We start from the raw sequence: 25,870 nt of genomic DNA on the forward strand, positions 1-25,870 counted from the left end.
GTGGAGAACTTTATCTTCGACATCGAACAATACTTCGTTGATGTGGGGGGGGGGGTTAAAAGAAGCAAAAACGGTAGCAACAACTGTCATGTATCTGCAGGGTGATGCTAAACTCTGGTGGCGGGTGAAATACGAAGCCATCAGGTGAAGATACTCTCGAGACATGGGAAGACCTAAAGGCAGCCATACGCCTACAGTTCTTCCCCGAAAACATTGAGTATAATGCGCGGAAAAGGCTACGGGAGCTCCGCCTAACCAAGTCAGTGCGGGATTACGTGCGAGAATTCTCTGCGCTCATGCTGAACATACGGGATATGGGGGAAAAAGACAAACTCTTCACATTCCTAGAAGGATTGAAACCTTATGCCCCTATAGAGCTGCAAAGACAAAGGACAGTCATTTTACCCAAGGCGATCCAAGCAGCGGAATGCCTTGGGGACTATCAAGTGAAAGCTCGGAAGGATAGGCCTCAACCGCCTGTCCGAGGAGGATACAAAGGGGGCCAGCCTAGCAATGGTCTCCCTAGTAGAAGTGGAGGAGATCAGAGTGCAACCAAATCTAAGACTCCTTCCTCAGGCAGCAATAGTGTTGCGTCTCACAACAATGATTGGGGGAGGAAGCCCCCTTCAGGATGTCGTCATTACGGCGGGACACATTGGAATAATGAATGCCCACAGGCACAAATGAACGCCCATCAAACTTTTGATGATAGGACGGATGACAACACAGATGATGTTGACCAAACAGAACCAATGGTGCCTTCAACGCACTTGTTTGTTCTATTTCTGAGGCCTTAGCAGAAACCAGTGCCGGCATCCATAAGAAGAAGGACACATGCCCAACCACCAAGAAAAGAAAAAAGAAGGCGGATGAGGGGCCTCCTCTTAACCAAGAGAAGACCCTGATGTTTGTCAAAATGAAAGTTAATGGCAAGCCCATTCGGGCGATGATAGACACGGGCACTACTCACAACTACTTAGCCTCAACTCAAGTAAATCGCCTTGGTCTAGTCGTAGGAAAGGGCAGAGGTCGTGTAAAGGCTATCAAATCACCGCCTCAGCCAGTGGGTGGAATAGCCAAATTAAAGGGGTGCCAGTGAAGCTTGGTCCTTATGAAGAAAATTCAACTTGCGCGTGATGATCATAGATGACTTAGAGCTGATAGTGGGATTGGAATTCATGAGGCAAACCAACACCATTCCCTTACCTTATGCATATATACTACTGATGATGGGAGCCAACGGGGCCAAGCCCTACATTATCCCATGCACAAACATAAAGATGGTCGCGGAGAACATCTCGACATTGCAGTTGAAGAAGGGAGTCAAAAAACATGAACCTATGTTCCTGGCTACCATCTGTATTGAAGATATTGAACGCTCTTCGGGACCTATTCATGCACCCGTGAAAGAGCTGCTAAAGGAGTTTGAAGACGTCATGCCACAGGCCATGCCAAAGCGACTCCCGCCTAGGCGCGCTATGGACCATGAGATTTAGTTGGTGCCGGGTACGAAGCCCGGGCGCCTTACAGAATGTTACAACCTGAACTCGCCGAGCTTCGACAACAGTTGACGAAAATGCTGGAAATGGGGATCATTGTGCCCTCCAAGTCCCCTTATGAGTCCTCTGTGTTGTTCCAAAAGAAACAGGATGGCACCCTACGACTCTTTGTGGATTATCGGGCCTTAAATAAAATCACCGTGAAGAACAAGTACTCTATTCCGCTAAAGGAAGACTTGTTCGATAGAATGGGTGGTGCTATAATGTTCACCAAAATAGACCTAAAGACAGGCTACTAGAAAGTCCGAATTGCGGAGGGAGACAAACACAAGACAACCTGTATGACAAGATATGGGTCGTACGACTTCCTGGTCACGCCATTTGGCTTAACTAATGCTCCAGCCACATTTTGCACCCTGATGAACCAAGTCTTCCGAGAGTACATTGAAGAATTCGTAGTGGTCTACTTGGACGACATTGTGATATATAGAAAAATATTGGAGGAACACCTGGAGCACGTGCGGAAGGTCCTAGCCCGACTGCAGGAGTACGAATTATATGTGAAGCTATCCAAGTGCTCCTTCACCCAAAAATAGATCGACTTCCTCAGACATGTCATTGAGGAAGGGCGAATCCAAATGGACCAACAGAAGATTCAGGCTATTATAGATTGGCTTCCAATAGTGTCGCGCGCAGACTCTGATGCTAAAGACAAGGTGGCTGCCAACAGACCTGCTTCTACATTATAGGAATCTAAGTTCTTTTCATTGTAAATAAAGAGTAGTTTTACTTTTTTATTTTTATTATGTCTCTCTAGCTTAGTTAGGTTATGTCCTGTAACTTGGGTTTATTTTTTTTAAGTATTATTAAGAGGGATCAAGCAATCAAACTTTCAAGCAAGCAAACAATTCTCTATACTGGTGTCTCTCCCCCTCGATACCGTGTTGCCTTTCTGTAATAGCTTTCATTAATGCAATCAAGCTTTCTTTCATTCTCATTCTATTTTCTATTCTCTCAATTGCTTTTGACATTGGTTTTTCTGTACGGCACTGGCAATCACGTCTAGTGTACGGAGGGAACCTCTGTTGGCGAATAGTAACTGCATGGACATCGGTTGCTTAGCCTTACGTCGCCCTTCCAAGGAATCTCAAGAAGGCGCCGCGTAACCATGCACATGCATATTATAGTTCTTGATATTTTTATAATTAAGAGATTATTAAAAAGTACCCTTAAGATTTTTGTTAACTTAGATGGAGGTATTGTAGCTAACATTGACAAAATAGTGTGGAAATGTTATATACCAAATGTAGCGTGCACAAAGGAAACCGACAAATCGCACCAAACCGATAATCCGAGTCAAATCGAGAAAAAAAAACCCGACTATGTTTCGGTTTGATATGGATTGGTGTTGAAACTGAAACCAAACCAACCCGTCATTACATTTCTAGAGGTTTTATATATTTAATGCATAAATATATTTATTGTACTTACCAAAACATATTTATTGTAGTGCAGTTTATCTATATTTTTTAAACTTTTTCATAATTTTATCTTTTAAAGTATTATTTCAATCTTGGACTTATAATTTTTGAATGCTCCAATAAGCTTTATTGTCCATAAACATTAGTAACTCAAATAAAGCCCAAACCAAAATTAAATCAATACTAATGCTAACAAAAGACATTCCATTCAATACTATGAAGGATAATAGTGTTGGATATCTATTTTTTAATTTTTTCATGATTTAGATAAAATGCATAACTTATTTTTATTTTTTTCTTTAGTGTTTAATCATGTAATTAATAGCGCTTATTACTTATACTAATTTTAGCATGGCTTAGTATTTTTAGATTATATTTATTTTTATTACGGCTTATTCATTAGCAATATTTATTTTATGCGAATTATCTTTATTGTTGAATTTCTTAGTACAATGTCATGACTCATCTCATATTTTATGTTATTTTCTTGGAAAATATCTTATGTAATTGTGTCTTACTAGGACTAAAGAAATATTTGGAGCACAAATTCTATGTTTTATGCTATGAAGACTTTACCGGAAAAACCTGAAAAAACCTAAAAACCCAAAAATTCGAGATTAAAAAACCCAACTTTTGTTGGTTTGGTTTGGTCTTTAAATTTAATAACCCGACACAATTGGTTTGGTTTGATAATTGTAAAACTCGAACTAACTTGACCCATGTACACCCCTAACCAAATGTAGTGTAAATAAATAAGAGGGTCATATTAGTCATTGGTCGATAAAGAATTAGTTATGCAATTAGTAGATGTTAGCTGACCAATAAGTTGAGCTGTTTGCTGGGCAGTTAGAAGGAGGTTAGAGGACTAAGAGATATAAAAAGAGAATATTATTGTAATAGGGGATTCATTGTGATTTGATATTAAAATTGATTTCATCCCCCTTCATCTCTATAACATTCTTGTCATCGACTCCGTCGTCAACCCCGGCCAGTCCACCGAAAATCTGTTTAGGGACCATTCTTGCTCTTGGTTCCTTAGGATTTTCGATCTTTTTTGTTTGAATTTTGGGAAAAGGGCCAAATATATCCCTCTACTTTTGGATACGGTATATATTTAACCTCCGTTATACTATCGGGTCAAATTTACCCCTATCGTTATACTATCGGGTCAAATTTATCCCTATAATCAGTAAACTTTTAAAAATTACCCCTCAGTCCGTCAGGTGACCCAGAATCTCCAAATCATTTTAATTAAGTTACTGATTCTGCTTCTTGGTCCACTATTTTCAGAATAATTGACATTTACCTGCTATCTGAATTGGAGAAAAAAATATTAAATAATACAACCGTTAATAAACAAAGTATAGTTATTTGAAAAATCTAAATTAGGTGGCTTGTCTAAATTCTATAAGTATTTACAATATCCCAATTTTAATGAATTCGTTGCACCAAATGTATGGGCACTTTGCAAGTATTAGTGATTGAAGTTAAAGTTTCTCGGAGACTTTACATTGTCGAATTCAACTTTGCTTTAATCAAATGCCTACATGTTGTGCACTCTAAAGTTAGTCGATCGAACTCTATACTAACCAGACAATGTAAAATATATTTGAATATAATACATGTACATACATGATGATCAGTTGTATATAATTCACAATAAATAAGACCCACTGAATTCTATAGTGTGCATATGGTTGAAAAAAATTAAACCAATTCCAAACCCATTATTATAAGAAGAAAAGTAGGTGCATTGGTAATTAAAAATATTCATGAATAATTTGTATAGTCTAGTAACTTTAGCATTCATATCAATAATAATTTCTGAAAATAGTGGAGCAAGAAGAACAACAAGTGATTTAAATAAAAGGAATTTGAGAGATTTTAGATTACTTAACACATCAAAGGGTAATTTTTAAATGTTTGCTGATGATAGGGATAAATTTGGCCAGATAGTATAATGGTCGGGTTAAATTTGACCGGATAGTATAACGGAGATTAAATGCAGACAATATTCAAAAATAAAGGGGTATATTTGGCCCTTTTCCCTTTGTAAAATGTATAGTTGTTGAAAACCAAAACAGCGTTGAAAGTGAATTGGCTAGTCAATCTAAGATCATATATATCTTGTTAATAGTTGAAAATTAGTGTTCTTTTGTTAGGGTTTTAATTTTTCCTGTTTATACACGAAGTTTATTTTGGCTGGTTCAACTCCCAAAGCTCGGGGAAATTCTGTCCTGTGATGCACAAGGTGTTGCTTCATTTACGTGAAGGACAAATTAGAGTTAGCACTTCAAAACTCAAATGGACATACGTTCTCATAAACTAGGGAGTATTGTTTATTATAACTATGAGAACCCACTAATAATTATCTGAAGCGGATTTAAGATTTTAATCTGATGAGTTTTAACCTTTAAAGTTCTTAGATTTGAAGTCATTTTACTTGAAATTATGAGTCAAAATATAATATTTGCTGAAAGGTTTTTGGGATTTTTTTAATCCAAATTTAAATTCTGCGTAGAATTTATTGGATTCGGACGAAACTGGTGCAGAAGTACTAAAGCCACCCCTACCTACTATCCTCTGTCATGCCTTCTTTTTATTATACAAACGACCATATCCTAGAAGAAATAATGCAGAAATAGAGTATTAAATACTAATCTATGGTACCTGTTTCTTTTAAGTATGATTGTGTTAGGGAAATTAACAAAAGCAAATTAAACCATGGATTACCTAGCCATTGTTGGAGGATTAGTACTTGCCTGGACTTTGGTCCGAGTCCTCTGTTTGGTAAAAGACATTAGAGGCAGAGGATATAACAACAAGAAACTTCCACCAGGTCCAATCCCTTTACCCTTCATAGGAAATCTCCATAACTTAATTGGTGCACAACCCCACAAGTCCCTTGCAAGTCTTGGCCAAAAATATGGTCCAATATACAGTCTAAGGTTGGGAAAGACAACTACAGTGGTAATTTCTTCAGCAGCTGGGGCTAAAGAAGTTCTCCAAAAGCAAGATTTAGCCTTTTCAAGATCAGTCCCAGATTCAATGCATGCTCACAACCATCACCAATCTTCTGTCATTTGGCTACCGATGGATAATCGATGGAGATGCCTCCGGAAAATCTTGAATACATACATCTTCTCAGGTAAAGGAGGCAATAAACAAGTCCTGCCAAACTTGAGTGGGTTAAAATGAGTCAACTCAATATAAGAGTCATGATGTTCAAAGTTTGCTCGGATTAAAATGGGTTAGGTAAAAATAATTCAAATAACAGGTCATAATTCAACTCGCCCAACGTAACCAAACCTCCAATCCTTTTTATTTTTCGTTTTGAACTAAACAAAATGGGAAAGTAATATATTTTTGTTAACTTATTCGTTTAAGTTCTTCAAAATTTACATAGTATTCAATATCAAATTTTGATTTTGTAATGTTTGGGTGACATTTTGACCAGTCGAGTTACAGTATTTTGATTACTCAATAATTTGATGGATCATATCAAGTTCAACCTTTTGGGTCAAGTCTATTAAATGGTCATACCCAAACCCGTTTAAACTTGGATTACTGAAAATTGGGTTCATTGTGCCACCTTTATACTCAGGAAACAGGCTTGACGCAAACCAGCATCTGAGGTCTAGGAAGATCAATGAGCTTATTTCTTATTGCCATCGACAAAGCCAAACAAGGGAGGCAGTGGATATTGGTCAAGCTATTTTCTATACATCATTGAGTTTACTTTCCAATACCATTTTCTCAAGGGATTTTGCAGACCCTTATGTGAATTCAGGTGAGTCCTTTTAGTATAGTCATAGATTTGTAATATAGAACTTCTCGCACTTTTATTTATATATCATTGGTTTGAGATGAGCTTAAATAAACCAACATGGTCAATTTATGGAGGAGTTTGTAATATGTGAATTCAGGTAAAGAATTCAGGGAATTGGTCTGCAAATTTATGGAGGAGTTTGGTAAGCCCAACATAGTGGATTTCATCCCTATGCTAAAAAAGATTGATCCTCAAGGAATTAGGCGACGCATTACTGTTCATGCTGGGAAGTTGCTTAAGCTTTTCGAGGGGTTGATCGATGAACGTGTGGAGCAGAGGAAGTTGCAAACTTGTACTAGTAGCAACGACGTTCTTGATATCCTGCTCAATGTTAGCCAAGAAGATCCTGAGGCAATTGGAAAAAATGACATACAACATATGTTCCTGGTATGTTTGAGACTTGCTTCTTTCTCTTCATTCTTTCAATATACAATTTACCAAATGCTACTACTTATTTGGCTTCATTATGTTTCTGTTCATCTTCTTGCTTTGGCATATACATGTTATTGTCTTCTTATGTTCTAGTTGCATTTTTATAGTTGTCCTATATATTTTGTTAAAATGCAAAGATATAATTAAACACATAGTTAATCAGTGGCGAATCCAATCATAGGTTCGGTGGTTCAGAAGAATTCATATGTCGGGGTTGAATCCAATATATACGTGCGAAAAATAAGTATAAATAGAGATAGATATACATTCAAAACACATAACGTTTAAACTCTAGATCCGTTGCTACAACTACTTATGATGACACAGTTATCCCCCAACCCCCCTGGACTTTATTGTACATTATTTGCTTCTTAAAATAGGCTAACTTATATCTGAAAGAGAACCATTCGTTTGCATATGAGTATGTAACAATGATGTATCATATAGCAATAAATTTCCTAGTTTCTCAATTGTGCATTTGTATTACAGGACCTTTTCGTTGCGGGGACTGAAACAACTTCAAATACAGTGGAATGGGCAATGGCAGAGGTCATGAAAAATCCAGACATAATGAAGAAAGCCCAAAGCGAGCTCGCAGAAGCTATTGGCAAAGGCAAAGTAATAGAGGAACAAGATATACCTCTACTCCCTTATTTGCAGTGCATTGTGAAAGAAACCATGCGATTACACCCACCAGGCCCCTTGTTCTTACGCCAGGCCCAAAAAGATGTTGAGGTGTGTGGGTACTTCATCCCAAAGGGGTCTTTAGTGTTAATTCATGTTTGGTTAATGGGTCGCGATCCAACAATTTGGGAGGACCCTTTGGTATTTAAGCCTGAGAGATTTTGGGGTTCGGAGTTTGAAGTTCGAGGTCAAGATTTTGAGTTAATTCCATTTGGTGGTGGCCGGAGAATATGCCCCGGCCTACCTTTGGCAATGAGGACTGTTCCAGTTATATTGGGTTCCTTGTTGAATTCATTTGAATGGAAAGTTGAAGGGGAGATAGCACCAAAAGACTTGGATATGGAAGAGAAGTTTGGCCTTACACTAGCCAAATCGTTGCCTCAGCGAGCTGTACCAGTTCCACTTTAAGGGTTTGATACATAATTATATGACTAAATCTGTGAAGAATTGAGTACGACTACTTCAGATGTTGATCTGTGAGATGTCTTAGTTCCACTTTAAAGTAATTGCACTACTGTTGGGCACATTGTAATGTAAAATATATAGAAAAGCTATACCAACTTTTATAAAAGTATCATTTATTATTAATAATATAATCAGTATATATAATAATAATTTGTATAAAAAAAATCTAATAGTCTCAACAAATTCTTATAATGATTACATTGTTCGGTTGAGATATAATAATTGAAAGTTTAATTTCTATGCGATGGAGTCGGCCATATGAGTCCTCACAGCTTTCTTTTTTATAAGCTCGACTCATATATATATATATATATATATATATATATATATATATATATATATATATATGTGTGTGTGTGTGTGTGTGTGTGTAAATGTAACAATAATAATAATAATAAATAATAATACTATTAAAAGTTCTCTAATACATTTAAGACCTGTTCCTAATTAGTAAGTATCACCTATATAGATTTTTTTCTTCCAAATAATCTTAAAAGTAGACCATACCTAATATTAAGATATATATTTTCACGCTCGATATGTTTGATTAGTTAGTGTTTGATGGGAGTATTTGAGAAGAGGTTGTTTTGTCCCTCATTGGAGAAAGAAAGAAAGGACGAAGTGTTTAGAAGCGTTTCTTTGTCTTATATAGTTTGAATATTTTAAAGGATGTTTTGGAGGGAAATTGAAACTTTGACTATATTATTAATAGTCATTATTGAGCACTTGGGCTTTGGGTCTATTAAGTAGTCCGAAATTAATATTTTATTAATTAATTTAAAATGTTTTTTAAATTAAATAGAAAACGTTTTTAACAGCTTTCTTTTTAAATTCAAAAAAGGTGACAATTGGTTTAAAAGGTGCATGTTAGGAAAAGACGAGTCTGTTAATTCCAACGGACTCCTATAGGTATTATAAATACTCATATCATCTCCAAAACGAAATCATCTGAAAAATTTTATCTCTTTCTCTTCTGCTTATTTTCTACAACTCACAAATATTCTGTTCTTGTGAAAAATTGGAGTTAATTGCTGAAACTCGAATTTCAAGGTTTTGCAAAATCCTGAGGAATTCTGCTATTATCCCTGGAGAAAAAAAGCGGGAAGCTTAAATTCCTTAAGGACAATGACTACACTATCGAAGCATGATTATTTCATCGCATTATTTTTCTAACAATCTTAAGGAATTTAAACAACACTGCAATTGAGGCTTCTGGTACTGATTCTGGTTTCAACAAAATATTCGAAGTGTTCAAACTGGATCGATTTGATGGTTTGAATGTCACCCGCTGGAAAGATAAATTGTTGTTATTTCTCACAGAGTTAGGAATAGCATATCTGCTGAGTTCTGATCTTCCTGCAATGCTAGAACCTACTGCTCAAGATTCTGCCGAAATTAAGGCTTCACGCAAAAAACATAAAGATGATGAGGTGCATTGTAGAGGTTTTATTTTAAACTCACTTTTTGATCGTTTATATGATTTGTTCCTTCTTCTCAAAACACCACAAGAAGTCTTGAAAGCCTTGGAACATAAATATACTGTTGTGAAATAAGGAACAAACAGATTCCTTGGAATGAAATTTTTTGAATTTCAAATGGTAGATGAGAAATCTGTCATGGAGCATGTTGATGAGTTGCTTGTCTTGATTTCTAGGCTCAAAGATTTTGAAGTCGATGTTTCTGAATCTCTTCAAGTGGTTGATGTACTTGCAAAATTACCAGCCACTTGGAATGACTATTGGAAGAAATTATTATATTCTACCGAAGACTTTAATGTGGACCAGTTGGCAAAGCATATTCGAATTGAAGAAGAGACACGGAAACGTAAAAATAAATATGTTGCGGAAACATGTTCAAAGGTGAATTATGTTGAGTTTATTAAGGCAAATAATTCTAAAAAATCTGAAAACAAGGTTGGAAAGAAGAGAAAGTTTGAGGCTGCTCCAACAGAAAATTCTTCTAACATTAAGAAAGGATTTGTGTTATACTTGTAAAAAAAATGGGCCATTTTAAGAGAGATTACAGATTTCGTAAGAGACAGAGAAATGAAGAAAATGCTGGATAGAAGAGGGTAAATAATGTTGAACAACAACAAGCTTCTTCTTCAGATATCGTTGCTATGGTTTCTGCCTTTGATAATTTGAATATGAGTATGGTGACCGAATGCAACATGGCAGCAACTATGAAATTTGCAGATTGGTAGTATGATTCCGGTGGTACAGTTCATATATGCAATGACAAGAGTTTCTTCAAACATTATGAAGTTGCAACAAGTAATGAAAAGGTTTTAATGGGAAATCATGACACTGCCAAGGTCTTTGGAAAAGGAACAATTGAACTATAATTCACTTCGGGAAAGAAGTTGATTTTAATGAATGTTTATCATGTACCTAATGTTTGTAAGAATTTAATTTCTGCAAGTTTAATTATGTAAGAAAGGCTTTAAAACTGTTATACAGACAGAAAATATTATTTTTTTCTAAGAATGGTATATTTGTAGGAGAAGGCTACTCTTGTGAGGGCATGTTCAAATTAAGTATTAATAAAATTGAAGTTTCTGCTTATATGATTGAGTCATCTATTAATTTATGGCATGATAGACTTTCACATGTTAATTTTCGATATGTTAAGTTTATGTCTAAAAATAAATCAATTCATGTTGTTGAGAATAATGATAAAAAATATGAAATATTCATACAAGCTAAGATGACTAAGAAATCCATCCAAAGAATGAAATTTACTTGAACTTGTGCATTCTGATATATGTGAATTGAATGGTCATTTAACTAGAGGTGAAAATATAAACTTTATTACTTTTATAGATGATCATTCCAGATATACACATTTACTTAATGAAAATAAAAGATCAAGCATTTGATATGTTTAAGAGTTACAAAGCATTAGTTGAAAATCAATTAGAAAAGAAGATTGAAATCCTACGTAGTGATCGAGGAGGTGAATATATTTCCAATGAATTTTTTATATTTTGTGAAGAAAATGGTTTAATTTACCAAGTTAGTGCACCGTATACCCCACAACAAAATGGTCTTGCAGAAAGAAAAATAGAACGTTGGTAGATATGGTTAATGCCATAGTTTTACATGCAAAGTTACCAATGAATTTGTGGGGGGAAGCTTTGTTAACGACTTATTTTGTGCACAATAGAGTACCTTCAAAGAAGTTTAAGGTTTCATCATATGAATTATGGAAAGGATGAAAGCCTAGCTTAAATTTCTTAAGGGTATGGAGCTGTTTAGCCTATTATAGAATTCTAGTTCCTAAAAAAACTAAGTTAGGACCTAGAGGAATTAAAAGCATATTTGTAGGATATGCTGAGAACTCAAAGGCATACAGGTTATTGGACATTGAGTCTAAATATATTGTGAAATCTAAAGATGTTGAGTTCTTAGAAATAAAGTTTATTGGTGATTCTAATAATTCACATGAGGATACAAAAATTACTAAATAAGGTGATAGTGCAGCACGCATTGGTGAAAATGCAGTAACTCAAGAAAATTGTGCAGAACCTAGTTTTTCTTCTAACAATAAAAGAAAGGCAATTGAATCTCCTGTAAAACCAAGAAAAAGTCAAAGAGTTAGAAACGAGAAAAATATAGGTTCTGATTTTATTTCTTCTCAAGCACTAGTCTTTTTGGTAGAAGGAAGTAGAGATGAAGTATTAAATAAAATACACATTATTTTAAATTTAGTGAGGCTATGGCTTCGCGGGATTCGGCTTTCTGGAAAGAAGCTGTAAATGATGAAATGGATTCTCTTTTATCAAATGGTATATGGTTATTGACATCTTTACCTTCTAATACTAAACCGATTGGGTGTAAATGGGATTTAGAGGAAAATATAATATTGATGGTTCTCCACAAACTTTTAAAGCTAGACTAGTAGCCAAAGGATTTAGACAAAAGGGATGAGTAGATTATTTTTACACATATGCTCATGTGGCCAGGATTACCTCAATAAGAGTATTGTTTGCTTTAACATCAATATATAATCTAAATGTCCATCAAATGGATATTAAGACGACATTCTTAAATGGCGATCTTGATGAAGAAGTCTATATGGAGCAACCCAAAGGGTTTGTGCTTCCTGGAAATGAGAAGAAAGTTTGTAAATTAGTTAAGTCCTTGTATGGATTAAAACAAGATCCAAAATAATGGCATGAAAAATTTGATAGTGTTATATTATCAAATAATTTTAAACATAACGGAGCAGATAAATGTATTTATTCCAAATTCACGAAGGATTATGGAGTGATAGTATATCTTTATGCTGATGACATGCTAATCATAGGAACTAACAAGGAAGGCATAAATGAAACTAAGAAGTATTTAACTTCTCAATTTAAAATGAAAGATTTAGGAGAAGTTGATACTATGTCGGTCTCACTACATTGACAAGGTTCTTTCCAAATTTAATTATTTGGGTAGTAAAGAATTTAATACTTCATTTGACATTTCTAGCAAGATGGTTGAGAGCCCCGGAAGATCTGTTAGTCAATTAGACTATGCTAGTGCAATTGGTAGTTTAATGTATGTTATGCACTGCACTAGGTCAGATATTGCCTTTGTAATTTGTAAATTGTCAAGATATATTCATAATCCAAGTGGTGATCACTAGAAAGATATAGTGAGAGTACTTGATTATCTGAAATTATCTGAAAAAGGACAGACTTTTTCTTTGTATTATAACAGATTTCTTTCAGTACTAGAAGAATATTGTGACGCTAGTTGGATAACTAGTATTGGTGATAATAAATCAACGTCGGGGTGGATATTCACTTTAGGCAGAAGAGCAATTTCATGGGCTTCTAAGAAACAGATGTGCATTACTCATTCCACAACGGAATCTGAGTTTATTGCTTTAGCAGCTGCGGGAAGAGAGGCAGAATGGCTGCGAAATCTATTGTTAGATATAGAGTTGTGACCACAACCAATGCCAGTTGTTCTCTTGCACTATGATAGTGAAGCAACTATGTCTAAGGCATTTAGAAAAATATATAATAAAAAATCTAGACATATTGCTTTAAGACATGAGTACATAAGATAACTAATTTCGGATGAAATTATTATTGTTGTATACATCAAGTCTAAAGGCAACCTTGTTGACCCATTCACTAAAGGACTCGTGAGGGATATGATAATAAGCACAACAAGTGCTATGGGTCTAAGGTAATTTAAATTTGTCACTAGTAACGGGAACCTTACTGTTTTTTATTGTTTAACAATATTAAACGTTTAAAAGGTAATAACAAGTTATAGTTATGGCAGATAGAAGGTACCGGAAATTAGTACCTAGCAAAAGGAGGGCGAGTGCAAAAATACTCTTAATGAAGAAGAATAGTTCGATTTAAGAACTAAAGAAGTCTGTGTTAAGGACTTTGTTAAATCTTCACCTATTTAAATCAAGAAGTGGTGCCGCTTTGATCAAAGTTTGGGATACAAAACTTGATAAGTGTTTAAGAATTCAGGAAGTAGCACAATGCCATAATCGGGTGCTAAAACTCACGGTGAACAAGTTGTGGAGTTGGTACGATTTATGTGTATAAAGCTTTTCCATCTTGTCATATAGGAATTGTGGTTTAATAAAACATAATCTAACCATCAATTTCGACAAGGCCTAGAATAGTTTATACAAATAGTATGTTTAAATCAAAAGATACCTATTATATGCATGAATCTTATAAACAACATCAATCACTAACTAAGTGGGGGATTGTTAGATTAGTTAGTGTTTGATGAGAGTATTTGAGAAGAGGTTGTTTCGTCCTCATTGAAAAAAGAAAGAAAGGAAGAAGTGTTTAAAAGCACTTCTTTGTGTTATATAGTTTGAATATTTTAAAGGATGTTTTGGAGGGAAATTAAAAATTTAACTATATTATTAATAGTCAAGATTGGGCACTTGGGCACTTGGGCTTTGGGCTTTGGGCCTATAAAGTAGTCGGAATTAATATTTTAGTCACCTATTATTTTATTAATTAATTTAAAACGTTTTTTAAATTAAATTTAGAAAACGTTTTTAACAGTTTTCTTTATAAATTCAAAAAAGGCGACTATTGGTTTTAAAAGGTGCATGTTATGAAAAGATGAGTCTGTTAATTCCAATAGACTCCTAGAGGTATTATAAATACCCATATCATCTCCAAAACGAAATCATCGGAAATTTTCCATCTCTTTCTCTTCTACTTATTTTCTACAACTCACAAATATTTTGTTTTTGTGGAAAATTTGAGTTAGTTACTGAAACTCGAATTTTAGAGGCTTTGTAAAATCCTGGAGAAATTCTGCTATATCCCTGTAGAAACAAAGTGAAAAGCTTAAATTCCTTAAGGACAGAGACTACACTATCGAAGCCAGATTATTTCATCCCATTATTTTTCTAACACGATATGTCATGATCCATCAATAACATTGGTTCAGCTAAACCTACTTTTTCTCTTAGCCTAAGATATATTTTGCAAAAGCAAGATTTGGTTGTCAGCATTCATTGAAAAAATTTCAAGATATGATATGGTTGCTTCACACTTAACATAAATTAATAATACGGAATAAGAAATTTAACAGTAGCTTTGTTGACCGGAAAATCATACTTTTTCGTTTTAATTTATGTGATAGTTTTGACTAGCACGAAATTAAAGAAAGAAAGCATGATTTTTGAAAATTTTAGCGTTAATAAATCATAACAGTCTGCCATCTGAAAAATCATACTATATAAGAGATTTTTGGATAGCACCAAACTGTTTACCTTGATTATTCAGACATTATTGTAACGTCAAGGTGTCTTTTTGTTTTCTCCATGTCAAATCAAGGGACTCCTTTGGCTTTATAGTGTTTGTAGAGTTAGAAATCTATAACATCTATTGCTTGGGGTAATTATATACAATCGGTATACTTTAGAAAACTCTACGGTCATATTGTAAATTATGTAGCTTATACATGCAAAATTTTACCCAATATAGGATGTAATTTTAAATCTTGACCGGTATCTAACGCTCGCGAGTTTCTTAACAATGCTTTTAAATTCATTTTGTGCTTCAAATGTGTTATTGAGGTTGGATGTTGGGGTTAAGTATGTCTGCATAAATATTGTATTAGATGATGATTCATATATTGAAAATGTGTTGGAAGTGAGTTTGAGATTGATATAGTAGCCAAAAACGGAAAAATAATTGAAGTTCAAAAGTTGGTTGGGTTACAGGCGGGTCATGCTGTAGCGTGAAGCCAAATGTGTCATGCTACAGCGCAACTTCACATAAAGTTTTTTTTTATTTGTGTGACTAATTTTCACGACCCAAAATTTTAATCCTAGGGACCGTGATGACGCCTAACATTTTACTTGCTAGACAAGCCAACGTTAGAATAGATTTTAGCCTTTTTTTAACAATTCAAATTAAATAATAACCAAAAAACTGAATAAACTGAAATAGAGTGAGAAAACCATAACAGTAACGATATCTAGATACAATCCCAGAATGGTGTCACAAGTACACGAGCGACTAGAATAATACAAATACTAGTCTAAATAAAAACACACCTGCCTGAAATGAAATAAACGGCTAGAATAAGGTAGAAGGGGACTCCAGGGTTGTGAACGCCGTGCAGCTGTACCTCAAGTCTCCGTCAGGCAATCAATCCGAGCAATCTACTGACCGTCGCTAGGTCCGACTTCAAAATCTACTCAAGAAGTGCAGAGTGTAGTATGAGTACAACTGACCCCATGTACTCTGTAAGTGCCAAGCCTAACCTCGACAAAGTAGTGACGAGGTTAAGGTGGGGCACTTACAATAACCTGTATGTAATATAAGAAATAATGACAGGAAGAAAACACAGGAAAAGTAAGGCAGTTAACTTATGAAAATAAACTCAATCCTCGAAATCAGTAAATCCAGCAACATCAGTCCTCAGAATCTCGTATGAAAATACCGTAAGCTAACACAACACAACAATAAATATAAAACACACAATCCGTTGCGGCGCGCAACCCGATCCCACCTTACAAACACAATACTCCCTTATTTCACCATATCAATATAAAAAATAACATGTACAATCCGTTGCGGTACGCAACCTGATCCCACCATATAATCAGAATCAATATCATAATCCTCCCTTATTTCACCATATCAAAATCACATATAAAAATTCGTTGCGGCGTGCAACCCGATCCCACCGTATCAATATCAATCCTCCCTTATTCCACTCATTGCGGCGTGCAACCCGATCCATAAACAAAATCAATAAATGTAACCAATTCAACAACTCAATTCACAAGGATCTCGACGATTAAAGAATATGAAAGCAAAGCCATAAAGGAACCTCGTACCAAATCAAGAAATACTACAATTAATACAAAGTATCAAGACAACCGAAATATGTGACAATTAAAGTATACAAGTAAGGCAAGTAGCAATTAATCATGAAATCATGGAAGAAACGAACATTTCAATACAAGAGTAAATAGATGACATGTAACAAGTTACGGCATAGAAAGCAGTTAAGACATGTAACAATTAAGACATAGAATGAGATAATTAATAAAATACGGGAAAGCATGAAAACAACTATTTTGACGGCGTATATACACTCGTCACCTCGCATATACGTCGCTACACATGTAATTGACATAACACATAGCTCAAGGGTTCCTAATTCCCTCAAATCAAGGTTAGACCCAACACTTAACTTGCTCATCAAGCAAATCAAAGCTCAACTGGAGCCTTTCTTCTAAAATTCACCTACAAACCAATCGAATCTAACCAAAATCGACTAAATATAAACAAACAATGCTAGGAAAATCAATTACAATACATAAAGTTAAGATCTTTACATTTTTCTCCAAAAGTCAACCCTGGACCCGCTTGGTCAAAACCCGAGATTCAGACCAAAACTCAATTACCCATTCACCCCCGAGCCCGATTATGTAATTAGTTTCGAAATTCGACCTCAATTCGAGGTCTAAATTTCAAATTTACAAAAATCTCTATTCTACCCAAATCGTTAATTTCTACCATGAAAATCCTAGATTTGATGTTGAAATCTTATGAAATATAATAGGTAATTGAAAAGAGATAGATTAAAGTCACTTACCAATGAATTTAGGAAGAAAATATCTTAGAAAAATCGCCTCTAGGGTGTTTAAGGTTGAGAGTTTGTGAAAAATGAGCTAAATCCCGTTTTCTCAACTTTTTGTCCAAGCACAGATGTCACAAATGCGAAAATGCGAAGGAGTCCTCGCAAAAGCGAACTCCCCACACCGCTGTTGGCATCACAATTGCGGCGCTTAGTTTGCAAATGCGAACCTAGGATCTTGCGCAAATGCGACCAATTTGATCGCAAATACGATCTAATTCCCCTCAGCACCCATCGCAATTGTGAAGAATCCGTTCGCAAATGCGAACGTGACAAAGCTCACCTACTATCGCAAATGCGATCCTAGACTCCCAATTGAGAGGTATGGGGCCTGTGCACAAAACCAGCAGAATCCTAACTCTTTCAAACATCCCGCCACGCGCTCGAAACTCACCCGAGCCCCTCGGGCTCCAAACCAACCATGCACGTAAGTGTAATAATATTATATGAACTTGCTCGCGCGGTAAAAATACCAAAATAATACCTAGAATTACGAATCAGACACCAGGCGAATGACATTTTCAAAAAAACTTAAGAACATGCAAATTTACAACCGGACGTCCGAATCATATCAAATCAACTCCATTTTGCACCAAATTTTGCAGACAAGTCATAAATACTGAAATTAACCTATACAAGTTCCAAAACCGAAATCTAAATCCACTAGCAAGAAATTCAACCTACGGTCAAACTTAGAAATTCTTTAAACCTTTAAATTTCTAGTTTTTGACAAATTACGTTAAATCAAGTTAGGGATACACCCGAGTCCCAAATCACGATACGGGCCTACCAGGACCGTCAAAATACTGATCCGGATCAGTTTACACAAAACGTTGACCGTAGTCAACTCAAATGAGTTTTAAGGCAAAATTTCACATTTTCATCAATTTTTTTCACATAAAACTTTTCCGAAAAAGATACGGACCGTGCACGCAAATAGAGGAAGGCTGAACAGAGCTATTCAAGGTCTCGGATACCAGAAATGAAGGCTAAAACTGAAATTGACTTATCGGGTCATCATATCTCCATGTCTAAAACAAATGTTCGTCCTCGAACGGACATACAAAAGTACCTGGACTGGTGAAAAGGTGTGGATATCTACTCCGCATGTCCGACTTAGACTCCCACGTGGCTGCCTTGATTGGCTGACCTCTCCACTGCACTCGAACTGAACGATAACTCGTAAACCTCAACCGTCGGACGTGTCGAGCTAGAATAGCCACCGGCTCCTCCTCATAAGTCAAATCCATGTCCAATTGGACTGAGATGAAATCTAACACATGGGACGGATCACTGTGATACTTCTGGAGTATGGACACATGGAACATCGGATGGACTACTGATAAACTAGGTGGCAATGACAGCCTGTAGACCACCTCACCCACTCTCTCAAGAATCTCAAAGGGACCGATATACCTAGGGTTCAACTTGCCCTTCTTTCCGAACCTCAACACGCCCTTCATGGGTGAAACTCGGAGCAATACTATCTATCCAACCATGAATGCAACATCATGAACTCTACGGTCGACATAACTCTTCTTCCTAGACTGAGCGGTTTGAAGTCGATCCTGAATAATCTTGAAAGGCATCCTGAACCAAATCGGTACTCAACAACCGAGCCTTTCCCGGCACAAACCATCCAACTGGGGAATGACACTGCCTCCCATATAATGCCTTATAGGGAGGCATCTGAATGCTCGATTGGTAGCTGTTGTTGTAGGCAAACTTCGCAAGCGGCAAGAAGTAATCCCAAGAACCCCCAAAATTCATAATGCAAGAGCGAAGCATATCTTCCAATATTTGAATAGTGCGCACTGCCCGTTCGTCTAGGGGTGAAATATTGTACTTAACTCATCCCGCATCCCTAACTCATACTATATAGCCTTCCAAAATCCACTGAACCCTCCAGAACCTCGAGACCTCTTGGTCTCCTTATCCTCCATCTCCTCACCCCGAATATGCTCTAACATCCTGGTAATCTCAACCACCTGCTGAAATGGAGTATCAGTCTGCAACTGCCAAGCCATGCAGAATCTACGATCATAATTAAGCCCCTCAATGCATCTGCAGACTCGCTCTTTGACTATAGGAACCAAAGTAGGTGCATGACGGGATAAGTCATTGAACCTAATGGCATAGTTTGACACCGTCATGGTGCCCTGACACAACTACTCAAACTCTGTACGCCACGCATCCCGGAGGGTCTGAGGAATAAACTCCCTCAAAAACATCTCTGAAAAATGAGCCCAAGTGGGTGGTGCTGCATCAGTTGATCTACCTTCCTCATAAATCTGCCATCACTGATACGTCGCTCCCGACAACTGGAATGTAGTAAAAGAAACTCCGCTCACCTCCACAATACCCATGGTGCAGAGAATACAGTGACACTTCTATAGAAAACCTTGCGCATCCTCAGTAGTTATGCCACTGAAATTAGGTGGACTATACCTCTTGAACCTTTAAGCTTCTTCTGCTCCTCTAATGCCCCTGGAGGCTCCTCAACTATTGCTCGGGCGGATGCTCTAGCTATGACATGTGCCCCTCCTTGGCCTCTACTTCGGCCTTGGCCTCTCGCATTTTTAGCAGGGGGTGCGGGTGTCTTGTCAGCTGATCCAGTAGCGCGTGTCCTCATCATCTATGAGAGAATAGGGATACAAAGGCTCAAATATTGAAATCAACAAATGCGCACGACAAGAATGAAGGAAGTGGAATTTTCCTAATAGTTTCGTAGCCTCTCAAAGATAAGTACAGACGTCTCTGTTTCGATCTGCAATACACTACTAAACTTGCTCGTGACTCGTAGAACCTATGAACCTAGAGCTCTAATACTAACTTATCACGACCCCAAACTACATCTGAAGGATGTCGTGATGGAATTTGGTCTCTAACACTAGGTAAGCCGATTAATATAATGATAAGCCAGTTTTTGCAATGAATATTTTAAATAGTGTTTAATATAAATACCGAAACAAGAGTGAAATGAGCCTATACAGCAATAATCATAACAACCTCCCAAGACTGGTAATATAGAGTCACGAACTCTAGCTAAGTACATAAAAAGATCTCAAGGATCGAAATACAATGCTATTCAAATGACAAGCTGACATTACAATATAAGGAAATGACTCCAAGGGACTGCGATGATCAAGCAACTCTACCGTGAATCCTCGAGATCAACAAGCTAACTCTGCCCGAGTCCAATATCTCCAATATCATATATTCACGGCACCTCATGCCCATATCTGGAATCACAACTACACGGACAACTCACGTGCCAATATCTCAATCCACCCGGCATGATCACCGGCTCACAATCACAATTCGCCCGGCATGATCACAAGCTCATAATCACACTCCGCTCGGCATGATCACATGCTCAATAGCAACATGAAACAGATAATACAAGAACATATGGGCATGATTAATAAATGTCAAGTTCCATACTCTAGAGCTAGTACAAGTTTGTATGCTACGGTGTATGCTTGTGCGAGTGTAATACTGCAGCCCAAGTCAACAAGTAATATAAAAGACATCGAGTAGCTCATCGAAGAAACAAAACAAGTCACGTAAGGTGTATGACATACACAAGGAAAAGTACACCATCATACGAAAATCACCAACACAATGTTCCCAAAGCCATCACACATCTTCCCTGACATTTGCCACCCTTATCTCTCCGATAGCCACCTGTATCACTTCGCCCTGACAATATCGTTAGCCACCCGTATCACTCCGTATAATATCCACCCTTATCACTCCACCCGGATAATAACATTTGCCACCATTATCTCTCCAATAGCCACATGTATCGCTCCGTATAATAGCCACCCTTATCACTCTTCCCGGACAATGATACAATAGCCACCCTTATCACTCCGTACATTCAACAACAGTGGGATGCCACCCTTATGCCCCACATAATAATAATGGTGAAATGCCATCCTTATACTCCGCATAGCAACAACCAAACCACATAACAATTCCCAAATGCTAACATCACAACACATGACGTATCAACTCGTAACACAAGTGCCCATAGGCCACAACCTTTCCAAAGATCCAACAATATCAATATTTTCACAACAAATAGCCCACGGCTCAACACAATGTGTATAAAATCTTAATAACAACAAAATGAATAGGAAAGTAACTCACAAGGAACAACACCCCCTTAAAACACAACTTTAATTTAAAATAGATTAATGACTTTCGATAACCTCAATTCCAATTAATTATTTAAGGATAATCTCGATAGTGAAAGTATTTCCGTGAAATGGCACACTTCGAATTCTAGTGTAAGCGTTAGGCTAACAATGAAGGAAATGGCACACACTATCAAGTATGTCAAAATGCATGAGAATAGCCCGGCAACAAAAGGATATAATGTACAACAATTTCAACTAAGAATAACTCAACAACAAAAGAAATCACATAATTGTAAAAGTGGTAACAACTAAAAATAAGGCATACAAGAGCAAACTCGACAAATAAAGAATGTAACATGTAACAACAACTTCAATAAAGAATGTGATAGTAGACATGACGAATAAAAGATATAACATGTGCTAACAATTCCAAATAAGTACATGAAAGAAGCCTAAGAGTCTAAACCGGTCAATTTTTCACATATAAGCCCGAGTACGTACTTGTCACCTCATGTACACGGCTTTCACAAGACACAAATAGCACAAACGACTCAAATCCTATGGGGTAGTTCCCCCACACAAAGTTAGGCAAGATACTTACCTCAAGGAAGCTAAATCGATACTCTAAAATGACCTTCTCGTGTGAAACAACCTCTGAATGGCTCAAATCTAGCCAAAATAACTTCATATCATAAATAAAAACGATAGAAAACAATTCCCGATAATAAAGCTTCGATCTTTATAGAAAACTAAAAAGTCAACCCAAAAGGTCAACCCCGGGACCACATCTCAAAATACAACAAAATTAACAAAACCCGATCACCCATTCAACAACGAGTCCAACCATACTAAATTTACTCAATTCCAATTTCAACTCGACCCTCAAATCCTCAAATTATAGTTTATGAAGTTTATACAATTTTCCTATTTTTTCCAACCAAAAACACTAATTAAATGTTAAAAATAATGATAGATTCATGTATAACAACGAAATCTAAGTTAGAATCACTTACCCCAATCAATGCCTTGAAAATCCCTTCAAGGATCGCCTCAATCCGAGCTCCCAAAATACAAATGTGAAATAATACTCAAACCTCGTTTATATAGTACCAAGTCTGATCTCCCATAGTGCTGACCGCATTTTTTTGTATTGTCCGCACTTCCAAGTTCTGCGGTCGCGAAGCCAAATTGTGCAGCCGCACTTCAGCAGCAACTGCACTACCAGTCTTCAGTAAATTGCCCATAACTTTCTGTGCAAATATCCAAATGATGAATGGTTTGATTTTTTTGAAAACTAGATTCAAAGGGCTACAACTACTATTTTTGCACCATCTCCAAATTCCTTATATATTAAAAGATATAAGCTTCCGAAGTCAGACCAACAAACTTGCGGATTTCCCTGTTGCGGCCCTCAGTGCGGTTCGCACTTTGGCCAATGCCTGCACAAAATTTTGTTTTCGGCCGCACATGGACTTTGCCTCAGCATTCCAAAAATGTGCCTTCCGCACTTCAACTGCTCCAGAACATCAGCAAAGTGCCAAAATGCTCAAACTCTCTCAAAACTCACCTGAAACACACCCGAGGTCCCCGAGACCCCATCCAAATATACCAGCAAATCCTAAATCACAATATGAACTTACTTAGAGTGCCAAATCACATTGAACAACTTCGGAATCACGAATCGCATCCCATTTCAAGCCTAATGAGCTATCGAACTTCCAGTTTCTAAAACTAATGCCAAAACATACTAAACCAACTCTGATTGACCTAAAATTTTGCACCCAAGTCATAAATGACATAATGGGCCTATTCCAACTTTCGGAATCGGAATCGAACCCCGATATAAATAACGTCAACTCCCGATCAAATATCTCACCCTTTCAATCCTTCAACTTTCTAACTTTCGCCAAAATACATCAAATCAACCTACATACCTCCAAATCTAAATTCAGACACATGCCTAAGTCCAAAATTACCATACAAAGTTATTAGAATCATTAAAACACCATTCCAGATTCGTCTACACAAAAGTCAAACTGCGATCAACTCTTTTCACTAAAGCTTCTAAAATAAGAATTGTCCTTCTAAATAATTTCTGAATCATCTGTAAACTGAGCTCGACCATACACACAAGTCATAATACATAATACGAAGCTACTCGAGACCTTAAGCCACTGAACGTGTTACTAATTCTCAAAACAACCGGTCGGGTCGTTATAGTAGGAGACGATTTGGAGTTGCTTCAAGATGCTCTAGTCCGCTTGGTGGGCCTTATGGAGAGTGTGGCCCGGACCGGTGCATTTCTGGTCGCACCAACTGTCTCTCAGGATGGGGAAGGAGCACATACTCCTGCTACTCACACTCCGGAGCAGGCGGTTCCCCTATATCAGACTCCAGCGGCCCAGCCAGTTGGGGTAGTTCAGCCGGTTGTTGTGGCACAGGTCGGGGATAGGCCAGCTATGTCTTCTGAGGCCTTGTTAAGGCTGGAGAAGTTTACCAAGCTCTTTCCTGTTCATTTTAGTAGTGCACCTTCTAAGGACCCACAAGATTACTTGGACTGTTACCACAAGGTGTTGCACAACATGGGTATTGTTGAGACCAATGGGGTCGACTTTGTAGTGGTTCAGATGATTGGTTCTGCCAAGAGATGGTGAAGAGATTATGCGTTGACTAAACAAGTTGGTTCACCTTTACTTACATGGGATCAGTTTTCACAATTATTTCTAGAAAAGTTCATTCCTTTAACTTTGAGAGAGGAGTATCGCAGGCAGTTTGTGCACCTTCAGCAAGGTGGCATGACCGTCACCCAGTATAAGACTCGATTTGTGGACCTAGCTTGCCATGCTATTGTCTTGCTCCCTACTGAGAGAGAAATAGTGAGGAAATCCATTGATGGACTCACTTTCAATATGAGGCTATAGATGGCCAAGGAGATCGGAGATGATGTTTCTTTCTAGAAGGTCGTAGAGATTTCTAGATAGATCGAGATGGCTCGTGGTCAAGAGAGGGGTCGGTGTCTGATAAGAGGCCTCGTCATTCCGGTGGTTTTAGTGGTGCCTCATCTGGAGGCAGGGGTACTTTTGGTAGAAGCCATCATCCTAGGCCATTACAGTCAGCGCTTCAGTCATCCCGCAGTGCTATGGGTAGTCGTGGTCCTTATGTATATCATCCTAGAAGCTAGCCTACAGTACACCATCAACTCCTATTAGTGCGCCTATGATCCAGATCTACCACCGTGGTTTTTCGCCCGGTTCGGGTCAGTTTTAGCTTCAGTAGCCACAACAGCCTGATGGGTGTTTTGAGTGTGGGGGTACAACTCACATCAAGAGATATTGTCCTAGATTGTTGAGCAATATGCCATACTAGAGTTCTTGTGCCATGGTTCCGGAATCGATTGCTTCACTGCCCGCTCAGCTAGCTAGAGGCAGGGGTCAGGATCTCAGAGGTGTAGGTCAGTCCATTAGAGGTGAAGGTTCAGCTGTTAGAGGTGGATACCAAACAGCTAGAGGCCGTCTGTGAGATGGAGGTCAGGGTGGTGGGGCCCAGCCTTATTTTTATGCATTCCCGGCTAGACCTGAGGTAGATTCGTCTGACACCATTATCACGGTTATTGTTCCAGTTTTTTATAGAGATGCTTCAGTTCTATTCGATCCGAGCTCTATATATTCCTACGTGTCATCCTACTTTGCTTCATATATGATTGTTCCTCGTGATTCTTTGAGTGCTCATGTGTATGTGTCCAAGCCCGTGGGAGATTCTATTATTGTAGATTTTATCTATCGCTCGTGTGTGATTGCTATTGGGAGTCTTAAGACTAGTATAGATCTCCTACTTCTTGATATGGTAGACTTTGATGTTATTTTGGCCATGGATTGGTTGTCACCTTATCATGCTGTATTGGACTGTCACTCTAAGACCGTGACCTTAGCCATGCCGGGGTTTCCTCGATTATAGTTTAGAGGGACTCTTGTCAATTCTACCAGTAGGGTTATTTCTTATGTGAAGGCTCGGCGTATGGTCAAAATGAGATGTCTAGCTTACTTGGCTTATATTTGCGATTCTAGTGTGGAGGTTCCTTCCATGGATTCGGTACTTGTTGTGCGTGAGTTTCCATAGGTGTTTCCCGTAGATCTGTCGGGGATGACACCCGACAGAGATATTGACTTTTGTATTGACTTAGCTCCGGACACTC

At 37.4% G+C, this 25,870-nt stretch overlaps 2 protein-coding genes across 2 annotated transcripts; both read left to right on the forward strand.

Annotated features, from left to right (window-relative positions):
• Positions 1 to 5,541: 5,541 nt before the first annotated feature.
• LOC104101662 (geraniol 8-hydroxylase-like) lies at positions 5,542 to 8,521 on the forward strand. Its single transcript, XM_070185669.1, has 5 exons — positions 5,542 to 6,128; positions 6,585 to 6,770; positions 6,907 to 7,196; positions 7,731 to 8,335; positions 8,429 to 8,521. The coding sequence occupies exons 1-4, from the start codon at positions 5,705 to 5,707 to the stop codon at positions 8,331 to 8,333; spliced, it is 1,503 nt and encodes a 500-aa protein (XP_070041770.1). The 5' UTR covers positions 5,542 to 5,704; the 3' UTR covers positions 8,334 to 8,335; positions 8,429 to 8,521.
• A 3,894-nt stretch (positions 8,522 to 12,415) lies between these two features.
• Positions 12,416 to 13,331, forward strand: LOC138899093 (secreted RxLR effector protein 161-like). Its single transcript, XM_070185210.1, has 2 exons — positions 12,416 to 12,534; positions 13,100 to 13,331. Exons 1-2 carry the CDS (start codon positions 12,416 to 12,418, stop codon positions 13,329 to 13,331), a joined length of 351 nt encoding a protein of 116 aa, XP_070041311.1.
• Positions 13,332 to 25,870: the final 12,539 nt, after the last annotated feature.

Source organism: Nicotiana tomentosiformis, chromosome 9 (genome assembly GCF_000390325.3).
Source record: "Nicotiana tomentosiformis chromosome 9, ASM39032v3, whole genome shotgun sequence".
Lineage (NCBI taxonomy): Eukaryota > Viridiplantae > Streptophyta > Magnoliopsida > Solanales > Solanaceae > Nicotiana > Nicotiana tomentosiformis.